Consider the following 24,433-nt stretch of genomic DNA (forward strand, 5'->3'; position numbering starts at 1 on the left):
GCTATAAACATTGGGGTACAAGTGCCCCTATGCATCAGCACTCCTGTATCCCCTGGGTAAATTCCTAGCAGTGCTATTGCTGGGTCATAGGGTAGGTCTATTTTTAATTTTTTGAGGAACCTCCAAACTGTTTTCCAGAACGACTGCACCAGTTTGCATTCCCACCAACAGTGCAAGAGGGTTCCCGTTTCTCCACATCCTCACCAGCATCTATAGTCTCCTGATTTGTTCATTTCAGCCACTCTGACTGGCGTGAGGTGGTATCTCAGTGTGGTTTTGATTTGTATTTCCCTGATGAGGAGTGACGTTGAGCATCTTTTCATGTGCCTGTTGGCCATCTGGATGTCTTTAGAGAAATGTCTGTTCCTGTCTTCTGCCTATTTTTTCACTGGGTTATTTGGTTTTTGGGTGTGGAGTTTGGTGAGTTCTTTATAGATTTTGGATATTAGCCCTTTGTCCCAGATGTCATTTGCAAATATCTTTTCCCATTCCATTGGTTGCCTTTTAGTTTTGTTGATTGTTTCCTTCACAGTGCAGAAGGTTTTTATCTTGATGAGGTCCCAATAGTTCATTTTTGCTTTTAATTCCCTTCCCTTTGGAGATGTGTGAGGTAAGATATTGCTGCAGCTGAGGTCAGAGAGGTTTTTTTCCTGCTTTCTCCTCTAGGGTTTTGATGGTTTCCCGTCTCACATTCAGGTCCTTCATCCATTTTGAGTTTATTTTTGTGAATGGTGTAAGAAAGTGGTCTAATTTCATTCTTCTGTATGTTGCCGTCGAATTCTCCCAGCACCATTTGTTAAAGAGACGGTCTTTTTCCATTGGATATTCTTTCCTGCTTTGCCAAAGATTAGTTGGCCATAGTTTTGTGGGTCCAATTCTGGGGTTTCTATTCCATTGGTCTCTGTGTCTGTTTTTGTGCCAATACCATGCTGTCTTGATGATTACAGCTTTGTAGTAGAGGCTAAAATCTGGGATTGTGATGCCTCCCACTTGGGTCTTCTTCAATATTACTTTGGCTATTCAGGGTCTTTTGTGGTTCCATACAAATTTTAGGATTGCTTGGGGTGCCTGGATGGCTCAGTCGGTTAAGCGTCCGACTCCAGCTCAGGTCATGATCTCGTGGTCCGTGAGTTCAAGTCCCGCGTTGGGCTCTGTGCTGACCGCTCAGAGCCTGGAGCCTGTTTTCGGATTCTGTGTCTCCCTCTCTCTCTGACCCTCCCCCATTCATGCTCAGTCTCTCTCTGTCTCAAAAATAAATAAACGTTAAAAAAAAATTCAAATTTTAGGATTGCTTGTTCTAGCTTTGAGAAGAATGCTGGTGCAATTTTGATTGGGATTGCATTGAATGTGTAGATTGCTTTGGGTAGTATTGACATTTTAACACTATTTATTCTTCCAATCCATGAGCACGGAATGTTTTTCCCATTTCTTTATATCTTCTTCAATTTCCTTCATAAGCTTTCTATAGTTTTTAGCATACAGATCTTTTATATCTTTGGTTAGGTTTATTCGTAGGTATTTTATGATTCTTGGTGCAGTTGTGAATGGGATCAGTTTATTTGTCTTTGTGTTGCTTCATTATTAGTAAGAATGCAACTGATTTCTGTACATTAATTTTGTATCCTGCGACTTTGCTGAATTCATGTATCAGTTCTAGCAGACTTTTGGTGGAGTCTGTCGGGTTTTCCGTGTATAATATGTCATCTGCAAAAAGTGAAAGCTTGACTTCATCTTTGCCAGTTTTGATGCCTTTGATTTCCTTCTGTTGTCTGATTGCTGATGCTAGAACTTCCAACACTATGTTAAACAACAGTGGTGAGAGTGGACATCCCTGTCGTGTTCCTGATCTCAGGGGGAAGGCTTTCAGTTTTTCCCCATTGAGGAGGATATTAGCTGTGGGCTTTTCATAAATGGCTTTTATGATGTTTAAGTATGTTCCTTCTATCCCGACTTTCTCGAGGGTTTTTATTAAGAAAGGATGCTGAATTTTGTCAAATGCTTTTTCTGCATCGATTGACAGGATCATATGGTTCTTATCTTTTCTTTTATTAATGTGATGTATCACTTTGATTGATTTGCGAATGTTGAACCAGCCCTGCAGCCCAGGAATGAATCCCACTTGATCATGGTGAATAATTCTTTTTATATGCTGTTGAATTCGATTTGCTAGTATCTTATTGAGAATTTTTGCATCTGTACTCATCAGGGATATTGGCCTATAGTTCTCTTTTTTTGCTGGGTTTCTGTCTAGTTTGGGAATCAAAGTAATGCGGGCTTCATCGAATGAGTCTGGAAGTTTTCCTTCCCTTTCTATTTTTTGGAACAGGTTGAGAAGGATAGGTATTATCTCTGCTTTAAATGTCTAATACCATACTGTTTTGATTACTGTAGCTTTGTAATATGGTTAAAATCAGGAAGCCTGATGCCTCCAGCTTTATTCTTTCTCAGGATTGCTTTGGAGTCTTTTGTGGTTCCATACAAATTTAAGGATTGTTGTTCTAATTCTGTCAAAAATGCCATGGGAATTTTGATAGATATTGAATCAGATCTGTAGATTGCTTTGGGTATTATGGACATTTTAACAATGTTAATTCTTCAGACCCATGAACATGGAGTATCTTTCCACTTATTTATGTCATCTTCAGTTTCTTTCATCAGTGTTTTACATTGTCAGTATACAGGTCTTTTAACTTCTTGGTTAAGTTTATTCCTACGTATTTTCTTGTTTTTTGATGCTACTATAAATGGGATTGTTTTCTTAATTTATTTTTCCAGTAGTTCATTGTTATTGTCTAGAAATGCGACTGATTTTTGAATGTTGAATTTGTATCTTCCAACTTCACTGAATCATTTATTAGTTCTAATGGTCTTTTTTTGTGTGTGAAGTCATTAGGGTTTTCTATATATAATATCATGCATTTGCAAACAGAGACAGTTTTACTTCTTTTTGATTTGGATGCCTTTTTCTTCTTGTCTGATTGCTCTGACCAGGATTTCCAATACTATTATGTTGAATAGAAGTGGTTAGAGGGGACACCCTTCCTGATCTTAGAGGAAAAGCTTTCGGCCTTTTAGAGTTAAGTATGATGTTAGCTGTGGGTTTGTCACACGTGGGTATGTTCTATATATGCCCAGTTTATTGAGACTTTTTATTATGAAAGGATGTTAAATTTTGTCAAGTATTTTTTGCATTTATTGAGATTATCGTATAATTTTTATCCTTCATTTTTGTATCTCATTTATTGATATGTGTATGTTGAACCATCCTTGCATCCCAGGAATAAATCCCACTTGATCATTGTATATTATTCCATTAATGTACTGTTGAATTCAGTCTGCTAAAACTTTATTGAGTATTTTTGCATCTATATTCATCAGGGATGTTGGCCTCTAATTTTCTTGTAGTATCCTTGTCTGGCTTTGGTATCAGGGTAATATTGGCCTTATAAAATGAATTTGGAAGAATTCTCTATTTTTTGGAAGAGTTTGAAAAGGATTAATATTAATTCTTCTTTAAATGTTTGGTGTAACTTACCAGTGAAGCCATCTGGTCCTGGACTTTTTTTGTTGTTGGGAGGTTATCGATTACTGCTTCAACCTCCTTAGTCATGTTCAGATTTTCTACTTCTTCATGATTCAGTTTTGGTAAATTGCATGTTCCTAGGAATTTATCCATTTCTTCTAGGTTTTCTAATTTGTTGGTATATAATTGTTTATAGTAGTTTCTCGTGATCCTTAGTGTTTCTATATTATCAGTTGTAATGTCTCTTTTGAGTTTTTCTCTTAGTTTAGCTAAATGTTAATTTTGTTTCTTTTTCAAAAAAAAAAAACTGCTTAGTTTCATTGATCTTTTCTGTTTTCTCTTTAGTCTCTATTTAGTCTCTTTCCTATCTGTATCTATTTAGTCTCTTTTCTCTCTGATCTTTGTTATTTTCTTCCTCTTCTAACTTGGACTTAGGTTGTTCTTCTTTTCCTAGTTCCTTCAAGTGTAAAGTTAAGTTGTTTGAGATTCTTCTTGCTTAATGTAGGTGTTTGTCAATATAAACTTCCCTCCGGTTTTTGCTGTATCCCATAAGTTTTGGTCTGTTGTTTTTCTGTTTTCATTTGTCTCAGGATAGTTTTGATTTCCCTTTTGATTATGTCTTTGACTCATGTTTTGTTTAGTAGTGTGTTGTTAATCTCCACATACTTGTACATTTTCCAGTTTTATTGTAATTGATTTCCAGTTTCATACCATAGTGGTCAGAAAAGATGCATGATATGATTTCCGTCTTCTTAAAGATATTAAGACTCTTTGTAGCCTAATATATGATCTTTCCTGGAGAATATTTCATGTGTACATGAGAAGAATGTGTATTCTGCTGCTGTTGGGTGGAATGTTCTGTATATGTCAGTTAGGTCTATCTGGTCCAATATGTCATTTAAGTGCAATGTTTCCATATTGACTTTCTGTCTGGATGATCTGTCTATTGTTGACAATGTACTGAAGTCCCCTGCTGTTACTGTATTGCTATCTATGTCTCCCTTCAGATCTGTTAATGTTTGCTTTATATATTTAGGTGCTCTGATGTTGGGTGTATAAGTATTTATATTTGTTATATCTTCTTGATGAATTGACTCCTTTATTATTATATAATGACCTTTCTACTACTGGGAATTTTTAGCTTGAAGTCTACTTTGTTTCATACAAGTAGAGCAGCTACCCCTGCTTTCTTTTGATTTCCATTTGTATGGAATATATTTTCCATCCTTTCACTCTCCATCTGTGTGTGTCCTTAAAACTGAAGTGATTCTCTTATATGCAATATTGGGTCTTGTTTGTTTGTTTGTTTTGTTTTTATCCATTCAGCTAACCTATATTTGTCTAAACTTAGTCCATTTACAATTAAAGTAATTATTGATAGGTAAGGACTTACTAGTGCCGTTTTGTTCATTGTTTTCTGGCTGTTTATTCCTTTCTCTCCTTTATTCCTTTCTCTCTTTCTCTCTTCTTTTGTGATTAGATGATTTTATGTAGCAGTATGCTTCGATTTCTTTCTCTTTCTCTTTTGTGTATCTGTTAGAGGCTTGTGCCTTGTGGATACCCTGAGGCCTACCTAAAACATCCAGAACCTGAATTAATTATATGGCTGGACAGTTAGATGAAAGAAGGATCTGGTGGGGACAGAAGATAACTTGCATCCAGTCTGATTAGTTGGAAAGAAACAGAAGTGAGGATCAGTGTTGCTACAAAGACAAGTAGGCATCAAAACCACCTCCGGATCCCCAGCACCATCCTTCACCACATACAGCTGTCTCTGAAAGGCAATTACTGGTGCTACTGGCAGCTTCCTTGGGAGAGAAAGGGAGGCCCTGGCCACCTCAACGTGAGAACTGATCCCACCAATAGGAAAATTATTACTATTATTACTAGGAAAATTGAAATTACTATTACTATTATTCAGACGGGTGGTGTTTGCCAAACTTGTACACCCTAAGCCTAAGAGTAGCACAATGATACAAGCAGACTAAAGGAAACTTTATAATTAGATATTGAGCAGCCTGTGGTATGCTAATTGCTAAACGAGTGAGATGTCACCGACATGTTTTCTCCCAAAGGTGTTTATTTTGTTAAAATATTTTTGGAAGAAAATTCGACAGAGGTTGATCCTGTTTATCTTTTATCTTTACAATTTCATGGATTTTTGTTAAGGTTTTTTCAGTGATACCATTTCCAGACTGAAGATGATTGTAAGATGTAAGTTACTAGCTTATTACACTGAATTACAGTTTCTAATTAGAAAATAGCGTTGTGTTTATTAAATATAACTATGCCTAGCAGGCATTTTTACTAGCAGTGACAAAGTCCACAGAGTATTGAGACTCCTTTCTTAGTCTACCACTCATTGTACCAAGATTCCTTGAAAGAAGGGATCTACCTACATTTTTTTTCTGTTTACTTTTAGTAAAACCTTGATTGATCTGAACCTAGACCATGGTTAATTTAATTTAGAACTGCTCCTGTGTTTTAATCCATGTTACCGATGATTTTTGGTAATAATTTTATATGAGGAGAGACAAATGGTTGAGCCTTTTTCAGACTGAGGTTCTTTTCGATACATTTGAGTCATTTGAAATGTGACTTCTCATTGATATCTTAGAGGTATAAAGCATTGGAAATTTGATAAATGATACTGTTTCCCAGGTTACACCTAAAAATGTTTTCTTCTAACCAAGACCCTCCTAGAAGTTTAAGTTTACTTATTTTTGAAAGAGAGAGACAGACAGAGCAAGGGGGGAGGGGCAGAGAGAGAGAATCCCAAGCAGGCTCCACATTGTCAGCACAGAGCCCAATGTGGGGCTCGAACTCAAAAACCATGAGATCATGACCTGAGCCGAAACCAATGGCTGGACACTTAACTGACTGAGCCCCCAGGCATTCCCGCTCATAGAAGTTTTGTCTAATCATCTGCTTCTTCTGGATGGGTAGATAGATGGATAGAGAAAATTCTTACTTAAAGCAAATTAGTATTCTGATTGTTATTTTCCAATTAATCAAAGTTTTGAAACTTGCACTATAGTTAGAAATTGATATTGCTGCTTTATATCTGTGTTCTTCTTCAGACTACGTTTTCCACACATTACTCTGTAAGAAACATTCCTGGTCACTCATGAAAAGCAATGAGCCCCAAATCCCTCAGAATTACTAAAGAATTCTTCATGGAGAATTTTAAGTGGAGAATATTAAAAACAAAACGGCATATGGAAATTGTCATGGTTCTAGATCTAGGTGTGACTAGTTTGGCATTTTTGTTGTTTTTGTTTTATTCTTCGTGTCACTCACATAAGAATTTTTTAATGCATTTTCTCCCCTGCACCATATGCATCTAGAATCCTTCACATGTAAACTGAAAATAGAAGATGTCCAGGTACCAGGCCCTTAATCGCCCTTTCCCATGCAGAAATCTCATTACTTCTGGATGGGCCCTGCCTGCTTGCAGATCCCCGCGCAGCTTCGCCTACTATCCACTTGCATTGCTGAAGGCTCTTTTACACTCTCACCTGTTTGCAGAGTAGCACGTTAAGGCTGACTGGCAGGGAAAATACGTCCCTGTAGGCTTGCCTCAGACATCTTGCTTCTGCCTACGGTGGTACATTTTCAGATGAACTCATTGTTAAAGAACTCTAGTCACAGATTTTTTTCTGACATAAAACTCAAAGTTTCAGTAGAACTGGAAAACCACGAACACTGTCATAATTCTCACGGAAAGGCATTTGTGAAGTGAAAGATCTGTAATAAGCAACGGGATGCCATGTTGTGATTTTCCTTCCCCCTGGGAAGTTTCATGAAAGGTTCATTAAATATATAATTTCAAGAATATCTCTTTAGTTTCCGAGACAATTCTCCTAAAGATACTTTTTAAACATTACTTTTTCTGATAAGCTGTTGTTAAATTTTAGGGACATCCCTGTGGATTTCAAGTACATAGCAGAGCCCAGTATGCACTCGATGCCTGCAGTGACTTTGTCTCCAAATGGTGAGTTAGTAGGTAGAATGTGGTTTTAATGTGTTTTATGAGCCTCTAAGACAAAGTGTGATTTCTGTCTTCAGAAGAACTTTGGCCATTCCCTCCTAGGGCAAGTCTGTCACAGGGTCGTACTTGTATAAGGAAACGTTTTCAAGATTGGAAATAATCACAGGTTTTCATAAGTGAGTCACCTCACCCATTCTCTTGTTTTTTTATACATAAATAAATAAGCAAGCAAGCAAGCAAACTGAATTCTAGCTAACACTGAGCATCTTAAGGATTTCTATCTGAGGATCGGGTTTTGTTTTTGTTTTTTTTGAGAATTCTCCTTCCGACAGAACCATGTTCAGTCATTTAGTGATTTACTGTGAGTTCTTCCTCTTTCAAGGGATAGAAAATTTTGATCTGGTTCCCCATAATAAAAATGCTTTCGCAATTTACCATAAAAGATGTTCTCAGGCAAAATAAAAAAGATAAATCCGTCTAATACTATTTTCTATTCAATAATGCATTGCCTTTTAAGTATAAGGTAATTTGCACTACAGAGATACTGTGACAGTTTACTGATATAATTATAGCTCTCCATGAGGGTATTAAAGTAGAGGATCTGATGTTTGGGCAACACTCATCAAATCACTGTTAACTCACATAGCTCCTGCGAATGTAGAGCAAGGAAGAAGAAAGAGGCAAGAAACAGTTTGTGCTTCCATCAAGGAGTCTGCCACAGGCAAATCAGTGATCACTTCTGTCAAATGCCCTATGATTTTTATGAGAAGAGCAACCTAACTGGGTTCTGCTTTGATAATCATATTGTATACTTGTCACATTTGTCACCCTGTGTCTACATTTTATGTATGCATTTTTAAACTATCCATCACAGATATTGTGCCCTGAACAAGGCTATTTACCCTCTCAGACTGAATATTGTTAAGAGCATTTCCTTAGTTAATAATGTCTGCAAGTTCCCTAGGATGCAAAAAGATAGGCTCTCGAGGCTTTGGTGAGTCTTGGGTAGATTAAAGCAACTTGGCCTTTCAATACAGTTTCTATAATTGTTTAGGGATACATCTTTTTTGAATAGTTTTATTTAATAATCCTAGGTTTTCTCACCAAGAGGTAATCTTTCCTTTTTCCGTAATTAACATAGGTAAATCTCTTTTCCTCCATGGTTCTGTTGGACTTAGTCCAAGTTAATTTTATTTAATAAAATTTTACTTGAGTTCTGTTAATGCTAAACTCAGAATTTCTGTATATCCTTATATAGGCAAAAAAAAGCTTTTATATGGAGAGTACTTAATGATACGGGATTATATGCACAAAATCCATTACTTTATACATAAATCCCTCTTGTCAGCAACACATTTGTAATACCTTACAGACAGTATAGTAAATTCATTTTCCTATTGTTGTAAAGTGGTTGGTAACAAGAGAATATTAATGTCTGAACATATTTAAAATAAAGTCTTTTTAGAATTTCTGGTCTTGGCTCTAAAATGTCCCATTTCTTGAATTTACAGGGAAATGGCTAGCGTGCCAATCGATGGACAACCAAATCTTAATTTTTGGAGCACAGAATAGATTTAGATTAAATAAGAAAAAAATTTTTAAGGGCCATATGGTAGCAGGTTATGCTTGTCAGGTGGACTTTTCGCCAGACATGAGGTAAGTTTAAATCTCCTGTATTCTCATATTCAAATAATGATGATATGACCTACCGTTGTACAAGTAATAACACTTTAAAAATCACTCCCACATATGTAATTGTATGAGAACTGTGCAGATTGTCACAATGCCTGCTGGAAAGGCAAGAGCAAGTTATGAAAACTACATTTGGCTTTTTTAAGTTCTGTACTGTGTCTCCTTATACTGCTTGGTCCTGTGCCTTTAACCACATCATAAATGCCTATCTATACAGGCAGTGCCTTCTTGTCTCTCTGCTTTTCTAACAAGGCTAGCCAGACTGTGATCGCTCTACTGCTATAGATCGCTCTACAGCAGAATTAATTCTGTATCACGGTGTTGACATGAACAACATCACGGCAGCCTTTGTGTTGAGACCTCAGATCCAGCTCTTGGCTCTTCCTAGGCCGCACTGGATTTGCGGAGCCCAGGTGGAGCCTTTCTTGGAGTTAAACTCTGCACTCATTCCCCTATTCTCAGCTAAAATATATAGGTACAAGTAATTCTGAAGTCTCTGCAACCTTGTATGTTTAGGCTAGGAATTGACCCCTCTGAGTCAGTCTTAAACATTTTCAAAAGACGTTGAAGCCAGAAAATAACTATGAAGGTGGTCGAGTCTGACTCCAGTAGAACCGGTGTTTGCTGGCTCTGTGTGAAGCTCATTTCCCTGCACTGTTTCTGTCTAGAGAGTGATTTAATACTCCATTGATTGTGGCCCCTGGGTTTCCATAGTTAATAAATATCCAAGTGAATGAATTTTTAATTTATTAAATAACTTCCAAGTTAATAAATTTTGACTCATAGATTGGTAGCTCAATGGGGAGATTTTTTAAGTAGAAGTTTAAATTATAGACTACTTTATACTCTACCGTGTTATTCTGAGTATTGTATATTCATATTGACTTTTTTTTTTTTTTAATGTTACAGGGAGAAAGATGAACTCTTTCTCTGTTCCTTATCCACTTTAAGGTGTTTCAATAATTTGAACTTATTTTCCTTCCCATTCTAGCTATGTGATTTCAGGAGATGGAAATGGAAAATTGAATATCTGGGACTGGAAGACCACAAAACTCTACAGTCGATTTAAAGCTCATGATAAGGTGTGCATAGGTGCAGTGTGGCATCCTCATGAAACATCGAAAGTCATCACATGTGGTTGGGATGGTCTCATTAAATTGTGGGATTAATGAGTTTAATCCTTATCTAGGGTCATTTTTGATCCAACATCGTATTTAACTATATTTAATTATTAAATGTGTTGGATGACAGCTTGATTTACAAATTATGATTTCCTTACATGGCCTTATGAAGTTGACCCATTGTTTAAAAAAAAACGTTTCTTGTAAATTTGTCTCCTATAATTTCATTGGCAATTTCATTTAGTTCTTTATAGATGTTATTTATACAGAGAATGACCACTGACTTTCCATTTGGTGAGGGTTAGTGTTGGCAGGCAGTGGGGGTTTACCCAGTCGATATACTGAAAGGATCTCTCTCGAGTTGAGGAAGAATCCCTGGTGGATTGGGGGTTTTAAAGGAGGTAATATAACTAATGACAAATCATTCAGAAAGGCACCATATGTGTACCTCTTCGACAAAAAGGGAAGTAAGGAACAGGGATGATAAAATTTAATGTGAATGTGAAAGAAGGATAAAACCACCCACAATTATTGTTCCCATTATTTTTGGTGGGTCAAGTTCAAATCTTTTGGATTCAGGAGTTCTGCTATTTTTTAGGACGTATATTGTGTGTTTACTTGTAAGCCAGCAATCTTCTCTAACTGCAGATATTCCTCTAATTATTAAACGATGGAAAATAAACAGTCCAGAGTTCTTTCCTTGGCTTTCTTCCTGATCAGTACAGACAGGACTATATGTATCATCAGAGAATTATGTTATTTTTGAAGGTGACACTCAAGAGGATGAGTGAAGACTTTGAATTTTATTTGTATTTACTGTCTGTAAGGACCTGGCTACACTTTCAGAAATCAGGGTCTCCTAGGTCATTGACTCATAGATGTTACTACTGAAATACTCCTCATAGGAGACAGGGTATGAGATCATCGTCCAAAATGTCACCTTGTCATTTCTTTGAAGTTGTATGTTTTATCTTCAAAATTATTCTGATTTTGCTCGTGGATATAGTCAACAGAACTTTTTAAGATCAGAAAAATGTTTAACTTCTTTCCACATCTTTGAGTAAAATTGATACTCCAAGAAGATGGCTAAGGTTCCCCAGTTTGAGAAGCAATAACTGTGGTTGGTTGGTTTAAAAAAAAACACTAAGTTTCAAATTGTGGAATCAAGATAGCCTCTCGAATACAGTAGCTAATAGCCCTTTGGGTGACAAGCCGTTTCTTCTGGTTTAGTACAAATCTCTATAATATATTTGAATGTCCTTTGAAATATTTCAGTACCATGCTTACAAAGAACGGTTCATCGTGGCTCAGAGTGCCGACGTGGAGACCAAAATCATGTTGAATGTTGATATCCTAAGGGCATTAGCTCGGAGTCCTGGGCTATCAATAGCAATTCATGCTCCTTGTGCTTAGAACTTCCATTTTTAAAAATTAATTTCTAAAAAGGCCTGGTATTGATGACCTGGTACTAGAGCCACACATAAATAAATCCCAAAGAAGAAAATGGAAAAAGAGAATAAAAATGGTAGACATGTTATTTTTGGACACACAGACACTCAAAGAAATAAGAATACACTGCCTGGCTGCTACACTGCCTTTCTGTATCTGCCAGGAAGGGTGGCTGCCGTTCCTGAAGAGGAAGGAAGTCACACAAGACCTTTTCTTCAGTCCCAAGCCACTGGTTTTAACAAATGTGAATTACTGAAATGTGATGGGACAAAAAGAATTAATCCATACATTTAAACTTTGATCTTGTTCAGCATCAGTATTGTGTACATTACAAATCATAATTTCTAAATCTGGGTTTATTTTATTGTGTTTTTGACTGTTTCTAAACTAACTGTATATAAAAGTTGTCTCTTTTTTAAAAAGATCGTATTTTTAAATAAAGCATTTTTGTAGAAAGTGTTATCAAAATTTTCATTCTTAGTTTTAAGTGTTAACTCTGTTGAGAGACAACAGATTAGACCATTTGCAGATTTTCATGGGTCATTTTTATCTTATGGGGAGAAATGGTGCTTTAGAGGTGGGGATGGTATTTTAATATGGAACATTAGTGGGTTTATTCTAGTTACGTAACAAAAATACAGGGCAGCACGCTGAGAGCACACAGATTAAGTTTAACGCCTTCCATATTTATACACCTAGTGGTGACACTGAGTCATGACTGTACCTATTTCAGAGTACACAAATGAGTGCGGCTCTTGCCCAGCTTCAAAAAGCCTCAAGACCATCCATATGGTCGCTGAAATTAAGTGGTTACCTCCTGGCCCCTTTTCCTCACTGCAACCTTTTTGTCACACCCAGGACAGATTTCCTTCCTAAAGGTTGGAATGAAAGTGATGCTATACTGAAAGTTTTAATCAAGTGAACATTTAAATATTGAAGCACAAGCTGGGAATGTTTTGCCCTAAGGAGACACTCTGAAGATAAAGGACAGGGAATAGCGTCAAACAGGCGCTTCCCTAGGTGAAAAAGTATAGTGATTCTTGATGATGCACTGTGAGGGTGCCTGCTGTCCTTAGCACGTTTATAAATTACCGGGAGGAAAACAAGAACGGTGAAATCTTAAACCCTTGGATGATAGCCATAAGGACTGCCACACTTCGTGGGTTACGGAGGCTCTCCTTGCAAAAAAGTGTTTCTCAGAGCGGACTGAGGACCAGCTGTATCAGAATCACGTGGAGATGGTGTTGCTCACCGAGATACAGAAAAGAAAATGGAGGTTCGTTGGAGGAGCCAGTGAACATATATATTTCTGTGTTCATTCATATATTCATATTTTTGTATCCTCATATATATATATATATATGTATATATATATATATCCTTCACTGGATCAAATTCAGCACTTGTAGTAAGGTCCCCAGTTGATAGGCAGGTACGCTGAGGATGAGAAACACTGATGTAGAGTCTATCTTGAGCCTCATTTCAGAAACATGTAAACTCAAGACAATTTTGCTAACCAAAAACAAATACATGTGTGTGCATGCGTGTTTGTGTATATATGCATGTGTGTGTGATTATATGTATAGATATACATTATCTGTATTTCTATATGTACTTTCCATGTTCATAATCACTATAATAATTGTAGGAACCACTTTCTCAACCTAAACACCACAATTTTATCTGGAACTTAAGGGAAAAGAAGGCACAACTTGCAGCCAGAGTCCTTAGAGTGGCTTTATTTTTAGTGACAAAGAAAGATAACTCCTTTGCTGGTACAGCTTCCTGTAACTGCAGTCACAAAGTTCAGATGAATTTTTTTTTTAGCTCTCCACAACCTACTCTCCACCCTTCAGCATTTGAGATCTGAGGGACTAACTCAAATCTCAAGCATATTTTAAGTACATGTCCCAGCATCATGCTGTTGAATAGAAAAATGTGAGCTGTGTAATTTTTTTTCATGTGTGTGATTTTTAACTTTCTCCCATCCAAGTACTAACCAGGCCCGACCCTGCTTAGCTTCCGAGATCGGACGAGATTGGGCGCGTTCAGGGTGGTATGGCCGAAGACTTTAACTTTCTAATGTAATGGTCACATTTAAAAAAACAAAAAACAAAAAACAAAAAAACCCAGGGGTGAGGCACCTGGGTGGCTTAGTCGGTTAAGCATCCGACTTTGGCTCAGGTCATGATCTCACGGTTTGTTAGTTCAAGCCCCATGCCAGGCTCTGAGCTGTCAGCACCAAAATAAATAAATGTTAAAAAAAAAAAAAAAAAAAGGCTTAAAAAAAAGCCCAGAGGATGTTAATTTTAATATTTTAGTTAAGATAACATATCCAAGGTATTACTTCAACATTCAATTATTTTTTAAATATTTACTTTTCTCATACTAAGTCTTTGAAATCTGGTGTATATTTTACACTTAACAGCACATCTCCATTCAGACCCTAAACATCCATGAAATATTCCACCTCTTTTATACCAAGTCGATTTACATGCCCAAGTTGTTGCAAAGAGAGTCTTCTAATAACTGAATCAGGTATAAGTTTTTAAATTTAAGTTGATTAAAAGTAAATACAATGTAAAACTCAGTTTCTCAGTCACATTAGCCACATTCTAAGTGCTCAATAGCAAAATGTGACTAATGGCTGCCATACTGCACGTACAGGCCTAGCAGCACGTTTTACGTGGTTCAAATGTTCAACTTTACTGCTTCATCTTCTAAGGTTCAAACTATCCAAAAAATGTTAAGAACGTGCATGTTTATACTTTTCTGTGCTACATTTTGGGCAGTTCCCTCCAGTTCACCTGGAGGTCTCTTCACCTGTGTCTAATCTGCCACTTAATCCGTTAAATGTATTCCAATGACTTTCCCTTGACGGAAGGTCTGTTTGTATAGTCTTTTACGCCTGTAATCATTTTAAACAATTTATATTTTCTTTAAGATTTGCTATGTCAAGTCCTTAGGCTGAAAATCCCAGTGTTTATTGTGTCTGTCAACTCTACCTCATGGTGGGCCATTTCTTTGTCACTTGTAACTTTGTGTTAGGAATGCATCTCCGGTGGGTCTTGTTTTGTTTTTCATTTTGTTTTTTTTGGTTTTTTTTTTTTTAATTTTTTTTTTTCAACGTTTATTTATTTTCGGGACAGAGAGAGACAGAGCATGAACGGGGGAGGGGCAGAGAGAGAGGGAAACACAGAATCGGAAACAGGCTCCAGGCTCCGAGCCATCGGCCCAGAGCCTGACGCGGGGCTCGAACTCACGGACCGCGAGATCGTGACCTGGCTGAAGTCGGACGCTTAACCGACTGCGCCACCCAGGCGCCCCGCATTTTGTTTTTTAAGAAAGCCTTTGTAGTCTGAGTTGAAGCAGTCCCTTCGCAGTGGTGTTACATTTGCTTCTGCCATCCACCCTCACCCTCACCCCCTCAGTTTTTTACCTGTTTCTCACCTTACGGTTTTCCTCACCATGAGATTAATATAAATTCAATTCCTTAAAATGGCCAGGGGTTTCAAATTCTCATGGGAAACTTTGATTTCCTCCTAGAGCTACAGCAAGGATAAAGCTTTCTTGTGGTGTGGGGCGGAGGTGAGAGGGGTGGGTTTTTTAGGACTCTTCCTTTGAGGCTGTCGCCCTCCAAGGGGCCCACTGCTGCAGGTGTCTCCAGGCCAATCCTTTCCCCCAACATAGCCTTATGTCCAGTGCTGTAGGCCTCTAGCATCACTAATACACTTAACTCCTAGCACTACTGCAGGAGGTACAGGTTCCTGCTCTGTCAGGGTCCAGGTTCCCTCTGAGCTTCGTGTGTCTGAAGATTTTTCTTTCTCAGGAATTCATCCATACATATAAAGGTATATGTCTATACATTTGTGTTGTGTGTGTACAAAAGGTAACACGTTCACACATGTACACACAAAAAGATCACCATAGATACATACATACTTAACCTAGCATCTTCAGATATTGCCACTTTTTTAGGACATTCTCGAAACAAAAGGATAAACCAGTGCAGTCTGAGACCTGGTTTTTAGAACCAGGTGAGTTTAAGTGTGTTATCCAAAAAGGTACTTTGCCTAAGGGGACTTCATTTGATTGGAGAGCCATCAGCACAGAGTCCCCTATAATCTGGGCCTTTTTTTTTTTTTTTTTAAATGTTTATTTATTTTGAGGGAGAGAGACAGAGTGGGAGCAGGGGAGGGGCAGAGAGAGAGGGAGACAGAATCCCAAGAAGGCTCCAGACTCTGAGCTGTCAGCACAGAGCCTGACGCGGGGCTGGAATTCACCAACCACGAAATCACAACCTGAGCCGAAGTCGGACACTTAACCGACTGAGCCACCCAGGTGCCCCGGCCTTTTCTTCTGAATATGCACATCATTTGGATCCTTCTGAATTTATCCCAAGGCTTCCCTTTATAGCGCACGAATCAAGAAATTATCCTACCACTGTCTAAGCCTTCTCTAATCACAAAAACCTTAGAATAACGGGATCATCAAGGTAGGAGAAACCTTAGAAATCAAATATTCCAACCTAACATAAGAAAACAGGCCAAACAGGTGATGATTTGTTTAATACCACATAGCTAGTTACCCACAGCATCAAAATCTGTCTCCTTTCATCCTACTATTCTGCCACCTTTACATAATGCAACTTTCTTGTGTATTTTTTAAATCTCAGATTTGCAGCATAATCTTTGCAGCTTCCAGCTTGCTCTCTCTGAGGTAATTTAAAAGAAACACTCAGTTACCCAGATTATGTGTGTTTCATTCTTCAGTAAAACAGAACCTAGCTAAAGACGTTCTCTTGGCCTCTTCCATTAGAGTCGGGCCCCCATCACTTTCTCACAACTGTGCCCACAGCAACATTGCTAGTTTTACAAAGCATCGGTTTTAATGAGAACTAGCATTTTTTTCCATATAGTGCTAAACACGAAGTATGGCACTAGCTTGCTTGATTTATTTTCCTTAAGGACAGAAATATAATTATGTAAAGAATTTCAATAAGATCTAAATGGAGGCAGTTGAATACGTTGAATCTTTGGGTTCCGATTTCATGTGATAAGCAACTACAAATACCTCTCTCAATCAGAAAAAGACTTTTTTACATAGGGTTAAGTGTATTTACGAACTCACAAAGAACCAGCAATTGGCTAATACAAAAAGAATTACATTATTGCCTAAAAGGCAAAAACATAAACTTACCTCTAGCAGAAGTGAACAAGTATATTAATTGAGCTGGGAGGTACTATTGTCAAGTAAAATAATCTGTTTTAATGAGGGCTTCATTTTTAATCTGACAAAATACGATGATGAGGGGGGTTCCCCGGTATGAATCCAAGCTTTGCAAAATCCAAACATGTAATACTGCAGAAATACAAACCTTGTGCCATATTTACTATACCTAAAATCGTATAGCCAAGGCAGAAATGGCTTACACAAATAGCTAATCGGACTAAACACTGTAAATTCATGAGTTTGCAGTTACTTTTGTTCTACTTTTGTTCTACCCTGATGTAAACTCTAACAGATGTTCAACTAACAACTTCTCCCTGGCTGCCTTCATTTGAACGTACCAAATAGTTACAAATGTTTATAGCATAACCTGTGCTCGCTGCATCAAATACAATCACTCTAAGAGAAAAGGGAAATTCTTTTTTCTTTGACTTTAATTTCAACTTGTGGCACAGCTTGTGCTAAAAGGGGACCTCTGAATCTCTGACACACTGTGTCTTTCGCCTAAAAAAAAACAGATTTGTCATCATTTGAAGAACAATGTTAAATTGTATTTTCAGATCCATCTATGAGCATTGCTCTGTTAAGAATAAGCTCATGTATGTGCAGGTCAAAGACTAAACAAAGGAAACACTGAACTTCCAAGTGACTGTGCCCTTTCTAAACCCATGAGGAAAGTACCACACAGTGGGATGAGCCAGGGCCAAGAGCGGCTTCCAGGCCTTGCAAGAGCTTTTCTGGCAACTGAAATACTGACCGAGGGGTTGCTGGGTCCCCATATTCTTTCACTGAGCCTCCATTTGGCAGGCATATTTTAATCAAGTAGATTGTTTAAAAAAAAATTTTTTTTTACATTTAGTTTTGAGACACAGAGAGAGACAGAGCACGAGCGGGGGAGGGGCAGAGAGAGGGAGACACAGAATCTGAAGCAGGCTCCAGGCTCCTAGCTGTCAGCACAGAGCCCGATGCGCAGCTCGAACTCACTAACCGTGAGATCATGACCTGAGCTGAGCCGAAGTCGGATGCTCAACCAACTGAGCCACCCAGGTGCCCCGCAAGTAGGTTGTTTAAATTAAACCTGCATGCTACAAAAATGTCCCAACTGTAACAGATTTGCAGGTCTGATCTTAGTATATTTGTGGTTCTCTCCCTCCCCCGCACACACACACACACACCCCATTTACTAATAAGGAAGCAAAAATACATCCATGGGAGTAGCATCTTACATCTGTTAGAGGCTATTGAGGTGACCTGTGGAGGGAAGGGGGCCAGCACAGGCTCCGGATCTGAAAGGCTCAGATGTGGATTCCTGCTCTACCATCATCCACTAGTGGCATATTCTGGAAAAGCTATCCAATCTCTCAGAATTCCCTTACCAGTATAACTGGGAAAATTACACTTCCTGGCAGGGTTGCTGGGAGAATCAGGGGCAATCTCTGCCCAGTGCTGGACACACGCTAAGCTCTCAATAGCAGCTCCTGACTTCATCTGTTCTCTGTGTTTTGTTTGTGCTGCCTTTGTGGTGCTTACAGTGGTGCTGGTTCTCATTTTTCCCGCCCTTCTCAAACAGGAGCTTCCCAAACAGCAGTCCTGTGGTACCCCAGACCCTGTCTCATGGCCTACACCAGTATTTCTCCGCGGCAGATGATTTTGCCACTAGGGGATATTTGCCACTGTCTGCAGACATGTGTGGTTGTCACAACTGAGGGAGCAGAGGGAGAGATGCTCCTGGTATCGAGTGGGGCCACGGATGCTGCTGAACATTCTACAATGCACAGAACAGCCCTCCCTCCCCCAATAAGGAATTAGCCAACCCAAAATGGCAATCCGTGCTGAGGTTAAGAAACCCCAGCCTACACAATAAGCATAATAAATTTTAGAGGCAGGGAAACCATAGCAACAGTCAGAATACTCATCATAAATTTCAAACTATCCATGAAGGGAATGAAGGACAGCCTTAGAAATAAGCATAAAACAAGTACAAATAACTATTGAACAAGCTGCCTAGTAGGTGGGTGTGGGTGGGTGTGTTTGTGATTTATTTTGAGTGGTTTTTCTCCTTAACAGTGCAGCCATTCTTACCTCAGATATATATATAATGTAATGAAGTCAACGTTCTGCACCACCAATCTGGACTAAGTGGTAACCTGCCCTGTACAAAGGGGGCTTTCAGTAATTCCTTAAATCTTCAATCTGATGAATTAAAAATCTTAATATGGGTGTGTACATATCTAAAACCTGATCAGCCTGGACACACAGGATTAGTACGTTTCACACTTTAGTGTAAAAGAAGGTTTAAAAAAGGTTTAATGTAAAAAGTAGGTTTATTGTACGTACTTCAGTGTGGAAAATTTTGATTAAAAAATAAAAGAGAGAATCTGTGATATAATCCAAACAGGAACTAGGCTGAAATTAACCTTGTTTTGGAGACAACACCATGCAAACTGAGAGTTACGCCACTTTGTGCTTTTGAAATACCTATGGTCTTGAGAGCAACTTAACTGCTATTTTTTTTATTTTTATTTTTTTAGAGAGAGAGGGGGGAGGAGGGAGAGAGAGAGAGGGAGACCCAGAATCTGAAGCAGGTTCCAAGCTCCGAGCTGTCAGCACACAGCCCAATGCAGGGCTTGAACTCACGAACTACAAGATCATGACCTGAACCAAAGTCGCACACTTAACCGACTGAGCCACCGGGGCACTCCTAACTGCTACTTTAAATCACACTTATTCAAGCTGGTCTTCCCACCTCAATGAATTTTATTAGTGTACTAGGAGTTTTAAAATAAAAACCTCATTTGTATTTTTCAAAATCATCACTACTAATTCAGAAAATCTTGTTCCCTTTTGAACTGAAGTTAGTAAGATTATCTAGCTAATATATCTTGGTTCCTCACTTGAGGAACGGTATTTTCAAACCACTGCAAGAAACAAAAAGCCAACACGGGGAACATCTGGAGTAAAAAGGAGGTAAAAAATGGGGAAAAGGAATAAAGACTAGTAGCAACCAGTATTTTACTCACTCCCTAGATTTCCTGAACAAACAATGGACACAAATTTTCCTGCTCTCTCAGGATGTAAAAATGCCAGGAAATAAACTTAATTTATAATAAGGTAATAATTTGCTTTATTTTATACCATTTAACTTATTTGAAGTAGAATTTTTGAAAATCATTCGTAGGGATAAATGTCTAATCCTATAAATAAAAATGACAGAGATCATTTGAACTACCGAGAACTTACACTTTTCTGTTTAATATTTAAAAATGTAAAAAAGATTGGCACTACTGAAATACTGCATAACCATCCCAGGAAAGATACAGATTTTGGCTCTCAGGCCACAGTCTTGTAATGAATGCCAACTGGCAGTTACGAAAAACTCCCTTAATCTTTCAGATAATGTATTAAAAAAAAAAAAAAAAAGATTTGACAGCGTAGGCAAGTCGGTGGTTGAGAAATCAGGTCTGAAGTCAGAAAAGGCAACAGTAAAGACACGCAAATTCTGCTTTGTGCTTAGTTTCATAGGAACAGAAGGGGATTTAAGGCTGAGTCTGAAGGAATCCTGAGTTGAAGCTCTTGCTGTTCTAGTCTTTGAAACTCAAAGACAGAATTTGGTGTGCCTGAGTTCCCAGAAACCAGCATCAGTGGCTCTTATAACCCCACAGCAGAGCCCTGGGCAAAAGGCAAGTAGGAATGATTGAAATCTACAAGGTTGTAAACAATGTTATTGACCAAGGTGAACAGAAAAAAACCTTTGAGTGAAAGTCAAAGGAAAGGCTCTGTTTTGAACAGTAAGCTACAAACTTAATCTCAGGAACGCAGTAAGAATGGAAAATTTATGTAATTTCTTCTTCATGTTGCTGAATTCATGGACTTCAGACACAAAACGAATTTTAGGGAAAACAGATATGTGGGGGATTATCTTCCATGTTAAAACGAAGGAGGACAAGCGTCCCCACTCTGTCAGAGGCAAACAGGTGAAAGGCCTAGCATCTGGGCAGATGGAGGTTGACTCCTATGGCCCTCTGTGTCCATCCCTTCCCCGAGTGTTAACTGTGCCCCTAGCACGTGGCAGGTGCCAAGCTACATGCACTACAGAGGCAATAACACAACTCCCGCCTCAAGCAGGTAACAGGCTAGCGGAGACTGGGCAAGTACACCGATAATTAGACTGCTGGACACGCCTCATGCTGTAATTATTTCCTTGAGTTCTTGATGAGGTCTTTCATCCTATTTCCATCTTGTATTCACCCAACTCAGAGTATAACAGCTACTTGCATTGAAAATATCTTTCTTCAGGAACAGCTGAGGTTTAGATAAATCTTTGTAACTATGAAAAAGCCTGAAACCCTTTAGTTCTAACTCTTTGAGGAGGCTGTACCAGAACCTCACGACACTGCTGTCCCGGCCACTGACCTCAAACCCGGGCCAGTGGAGATGAACCTCAAAGGTGAGCTGTCCAATTTGTTCAAGGACATCTTCCAGAATAAGATTTTCTAAAACTTTCCATTCTGCGCTTTCCAGATCTGCTTTGAGAACATCAATCTGTAACAAAATGATGAAATGAGATTAGCAGATTCAATAAGCGTTGTTAAAAATACCATCTTGACATCAGGAGCATCACCGTATAACTACCTCCTATGAAAGCAGAATGTTTCAAATTTTAGAGTTAGACAGCTTTTTCAAATGGCCACTGACAACATGAATTTCTTTTCTTTTAAATGTTTTTTTGTGCGTTTTTTTAAATGTTTGGGTTTTTTTGAGAGAGAGCACGAGTGGCAGAAGGGCAGAGAGAGAGAGAGGGACAGAGGATCTGAAGCAGGCTCTGATCTGACAGCACAGAGCCTCACGTGGGCCTCTGAACCGTGAGATCTCATGAACTCATGAACCGTGAGATCAGGACCTGAGCCAAAGTCTGCTGCTTAACCAACTGAGCCACCCAGGCGCCCGCAACATGAATTTTTAACCTCACTCCACACTAAATGTTAATATACAAATAATGAAATGCCAGCCAGAAATCATAATGAACCGTCCTACCTTCTGCCCAATGAGAATGGATGCCTGAGAAGGAGATGCTGGAGCATGTGTTTTCACAGAACTGCATGCCCATGGCCCCTCCCCAACAACCTAGACCCTGCTCACAGGAACCCAGTCATGGTCCAGACAGAATGGTGGCCCGCCAGGAGGGACTGGCAGAGGGCCACTGCCTGCAAGACTGCCTCACGAACCTCAGCTCCCTCCAATTTCTCAGGACTAGAAGCCAGGCAGAGTTCTCAGGTATCTGAATGTTAGACTTGTAAAAAAAAAAAAAAAATCTATTAGTATTCCATGATTTCTTTTTCAAAGTAAACACCAGCACAGCATTTTAAATTTTTTTTTTTCAATGTTTATTTATTTTTGGGACAGAGAGAGACAGAGTATGAACGGGGGAGGGGCAGAGAGAGAGGGAGACACAGAATCGGAAACAGGCTCCAGGCTCTGAGCCATCAGCCCAGAGCCTGACGCGGGGCTCGAACTCACGGACCGCGAGATCGTGACCTGGCTGAAGTCGGACGCTTAACCGACTGCGCCACCCAGGCGCCCCTCAAAGTAAACACCAGCACAGCATTTTAAAAGGGGGCGGGGAAGGGGGAGGCAACACCATCCTCTGTTCATCTAATGAATGTAAGTTCACATTCCAGGGAAGATGAAATAAAGGAAGGGTAGGAAAGGATAGGAAAGATGCTGCAATTCATTAAGTCAGGAGAATCAGCTCGGTTTCGCTGGCTTTACTATTAGAATAACAGAACCCCAAATACCTCCAGAAAGCAATGAGAGCTAACGACTTGCTGAGTGCTTATATGCGCCTGGCACTACGCATAGTGCTTCGCTTGCAACGTCCATTTACTCCTCTCAACGGTTCTGCAAGGGTGATGCTGTTTCCATCCCTGTTTGAAGTTTAGGAAACCCAGACTCAGAGAACAACCCATCCCCCGTCACACAGCCCGAGAGGCAGTAGTGACAGGTGAACTGAGTCTGTCTACCTGGCGCGTGTTCTTAACCACTTATGCGATGCCGACTCCTCATAAACCACAAGGGGGAAAATGGTAGCTCAGACTCCCTTGACGGCTTTCGGTGTGGAAACCAGGTTGCTGTTAGAGAGTGAATAAGGGTCAGCGAGTAGAAGCAGTATTACCAACATCCCCAGTTTAGAGTTGCAGAACACGTTACAGCTTAAAGAATTACTCTCTACAGGTGCAATCTCAGTGAAACAGCCCTAGAGGCAGACAGAGACTTGGTAAAAATGACTCTGGGCTGCCAACACTGCGTGTGATTTCAGAGTTGGGTGGAGGAGAAGATACAGAGGATTTAGACATTACTGCTCCAGGAAAATGGTCTTGGCCCAACAGCATCCTGAGATCCCAGGGGAGATGCTTTTGCCACTGTCTTGCTTTGGACAGTACCTCATGATCCACCCGGGAAAGAGGGATGGCAATACCCCAAGAATACCAAGAGGCCTTAGAATAGCCCAGATACCTGGAAGCCAGCCTGTCCAGACTCAAAGAGGAAAAAGCAACATGGAAAAACAAAACACAAAACAACTTTCTTTTCTGAAAGGAACCGACTAAAGGCAGATTCCAGAAGAACATGCACAAGGGCTAAGATAATTCCTGTGAACTGGACACAACAGAATTAATTCACTCTTTTCTCATCTTGCTGCCCTCCCACCTTTTTGACTTGTTTAATCTTTGAGATTTTAAGCAGAATATTTCTGAATTAGGGTAATTAAACTGCCAGAAGAAATATAGAATTAAAACTTCACAAAATGTTCTCAATTAGTACAGAAAGTATCCCAAACTCAAAATCAACATTTTGCGCCAATTCACATAGTTAAGAATTTTTTTTTAATCCTTAGAGCCTTATTTCTTACCGTAGTTTTCTATGAGTTTGCACATATCGAACGTGATCAATAAAACAAACTATTAAAGGGACAGGGCAAAGTTAATCAGCCTAAAATTGACCTAAAAACTACACTGGTGAAGACAGAGGCATATACATTACATATTTTTTTCCAAACATATTTTTAAAATAAGCTATCAATCAGAAGTTATGAGAAACACACAAAAAAAACCAAATTGGGATACATCACTGCAAATATGTGCTTTCTGTGGAAATCCAATTTTCACTTACAAAATGCTATCCTATCTAAAGTGCGAAAAGCATTTTCAAATACAACAACACTGCCAACCTCTTTTGATTCCAGTGACTGAAAATTCTCTACTTCAATCAGAATTGGGTAGGCTGCTCTAAATCATCCGGCCCAGGCTGGTGCAGCACTGAGCAGCTCATAAACTCTTCCCTGCCTTCCAGTCTGAGAGCATAGCCAGACAAATGCTGTGAATAAAACAGGGTTTTCTTTTCCTGCGTGCTTTTCCTTTTTTTTTTTTTTTT

At 39.0% G+C, this 24,433-nt stretch overlaps 2 protein-coding genes across 6 annotated transcripts in view; one reads left to right on the forward strand and one right to left on the reverse strand.

The window, feature by feature from the left end:
• CDC40 (cell division cycle 40) overlaps positions 1 to 12,232 on the forward strand; it is a 60,683-nt gene extending 48,451 nt beyond the window's left edge. The window contains exons 13-15 of the mRNA XM_045499258.1: positions 7,441 to 7,517; positions 9,026 to 9,170; positions 10,198 to 12,232. Of these exons, the coding sequence (XP_045355214.1) occupies positions 7,441 to 7,517; positions 9,026 to 9,170; positions 10,198 to 10,375 (400 nt within the window). The 3' untranslated portion in view covers positions 10,376 to 12,232. The remainder of the gene's footprint in view (positions 1 to 7,440; positions 7,518 to 9,025; positions 9,171 to 10,197) is intronic.
• Positions 1 to 24,433, reverse strand: part of METTL24 (methyltransferase like 24) — a 170,687-nt gene that overhangs the window by 46,665 nt on the left and 99,589 nt on the right. For 4 of the 5 annotated variants that reach the window (XM_045499271.1, XM_045499269.1, XM_045499270.1 and 1 more), the window contains exon 5: positions 21,419 to 21,547. In XM_045499271.1, coding sequence (XP_045355227.1) covers positions 21,419 to 21,547 — 129 coding nt within the window. Of the gene's footprint in view, positions 1 to 20,101; positions 21,548 to 24,433 lie in introns of those variants that run through there. The other variant, XM_045499268.1, reaches the window with a different exon arrangement.

This window comes from Leopardus geoffroyi, chromosome B2 (genome assembly GCF_018350155.1).
Source record: "Leopardus geoffroyi isolate Oge1 chromosome B2, O.geoffroyi_Oge1_pat1.0, whole genome shotgun sequence".
NCBI lineage: Eukaryota > Metazoa > Chordata > Mammalia > Carnivora > Felidae > Leopardus > Leopardus geoffroyi.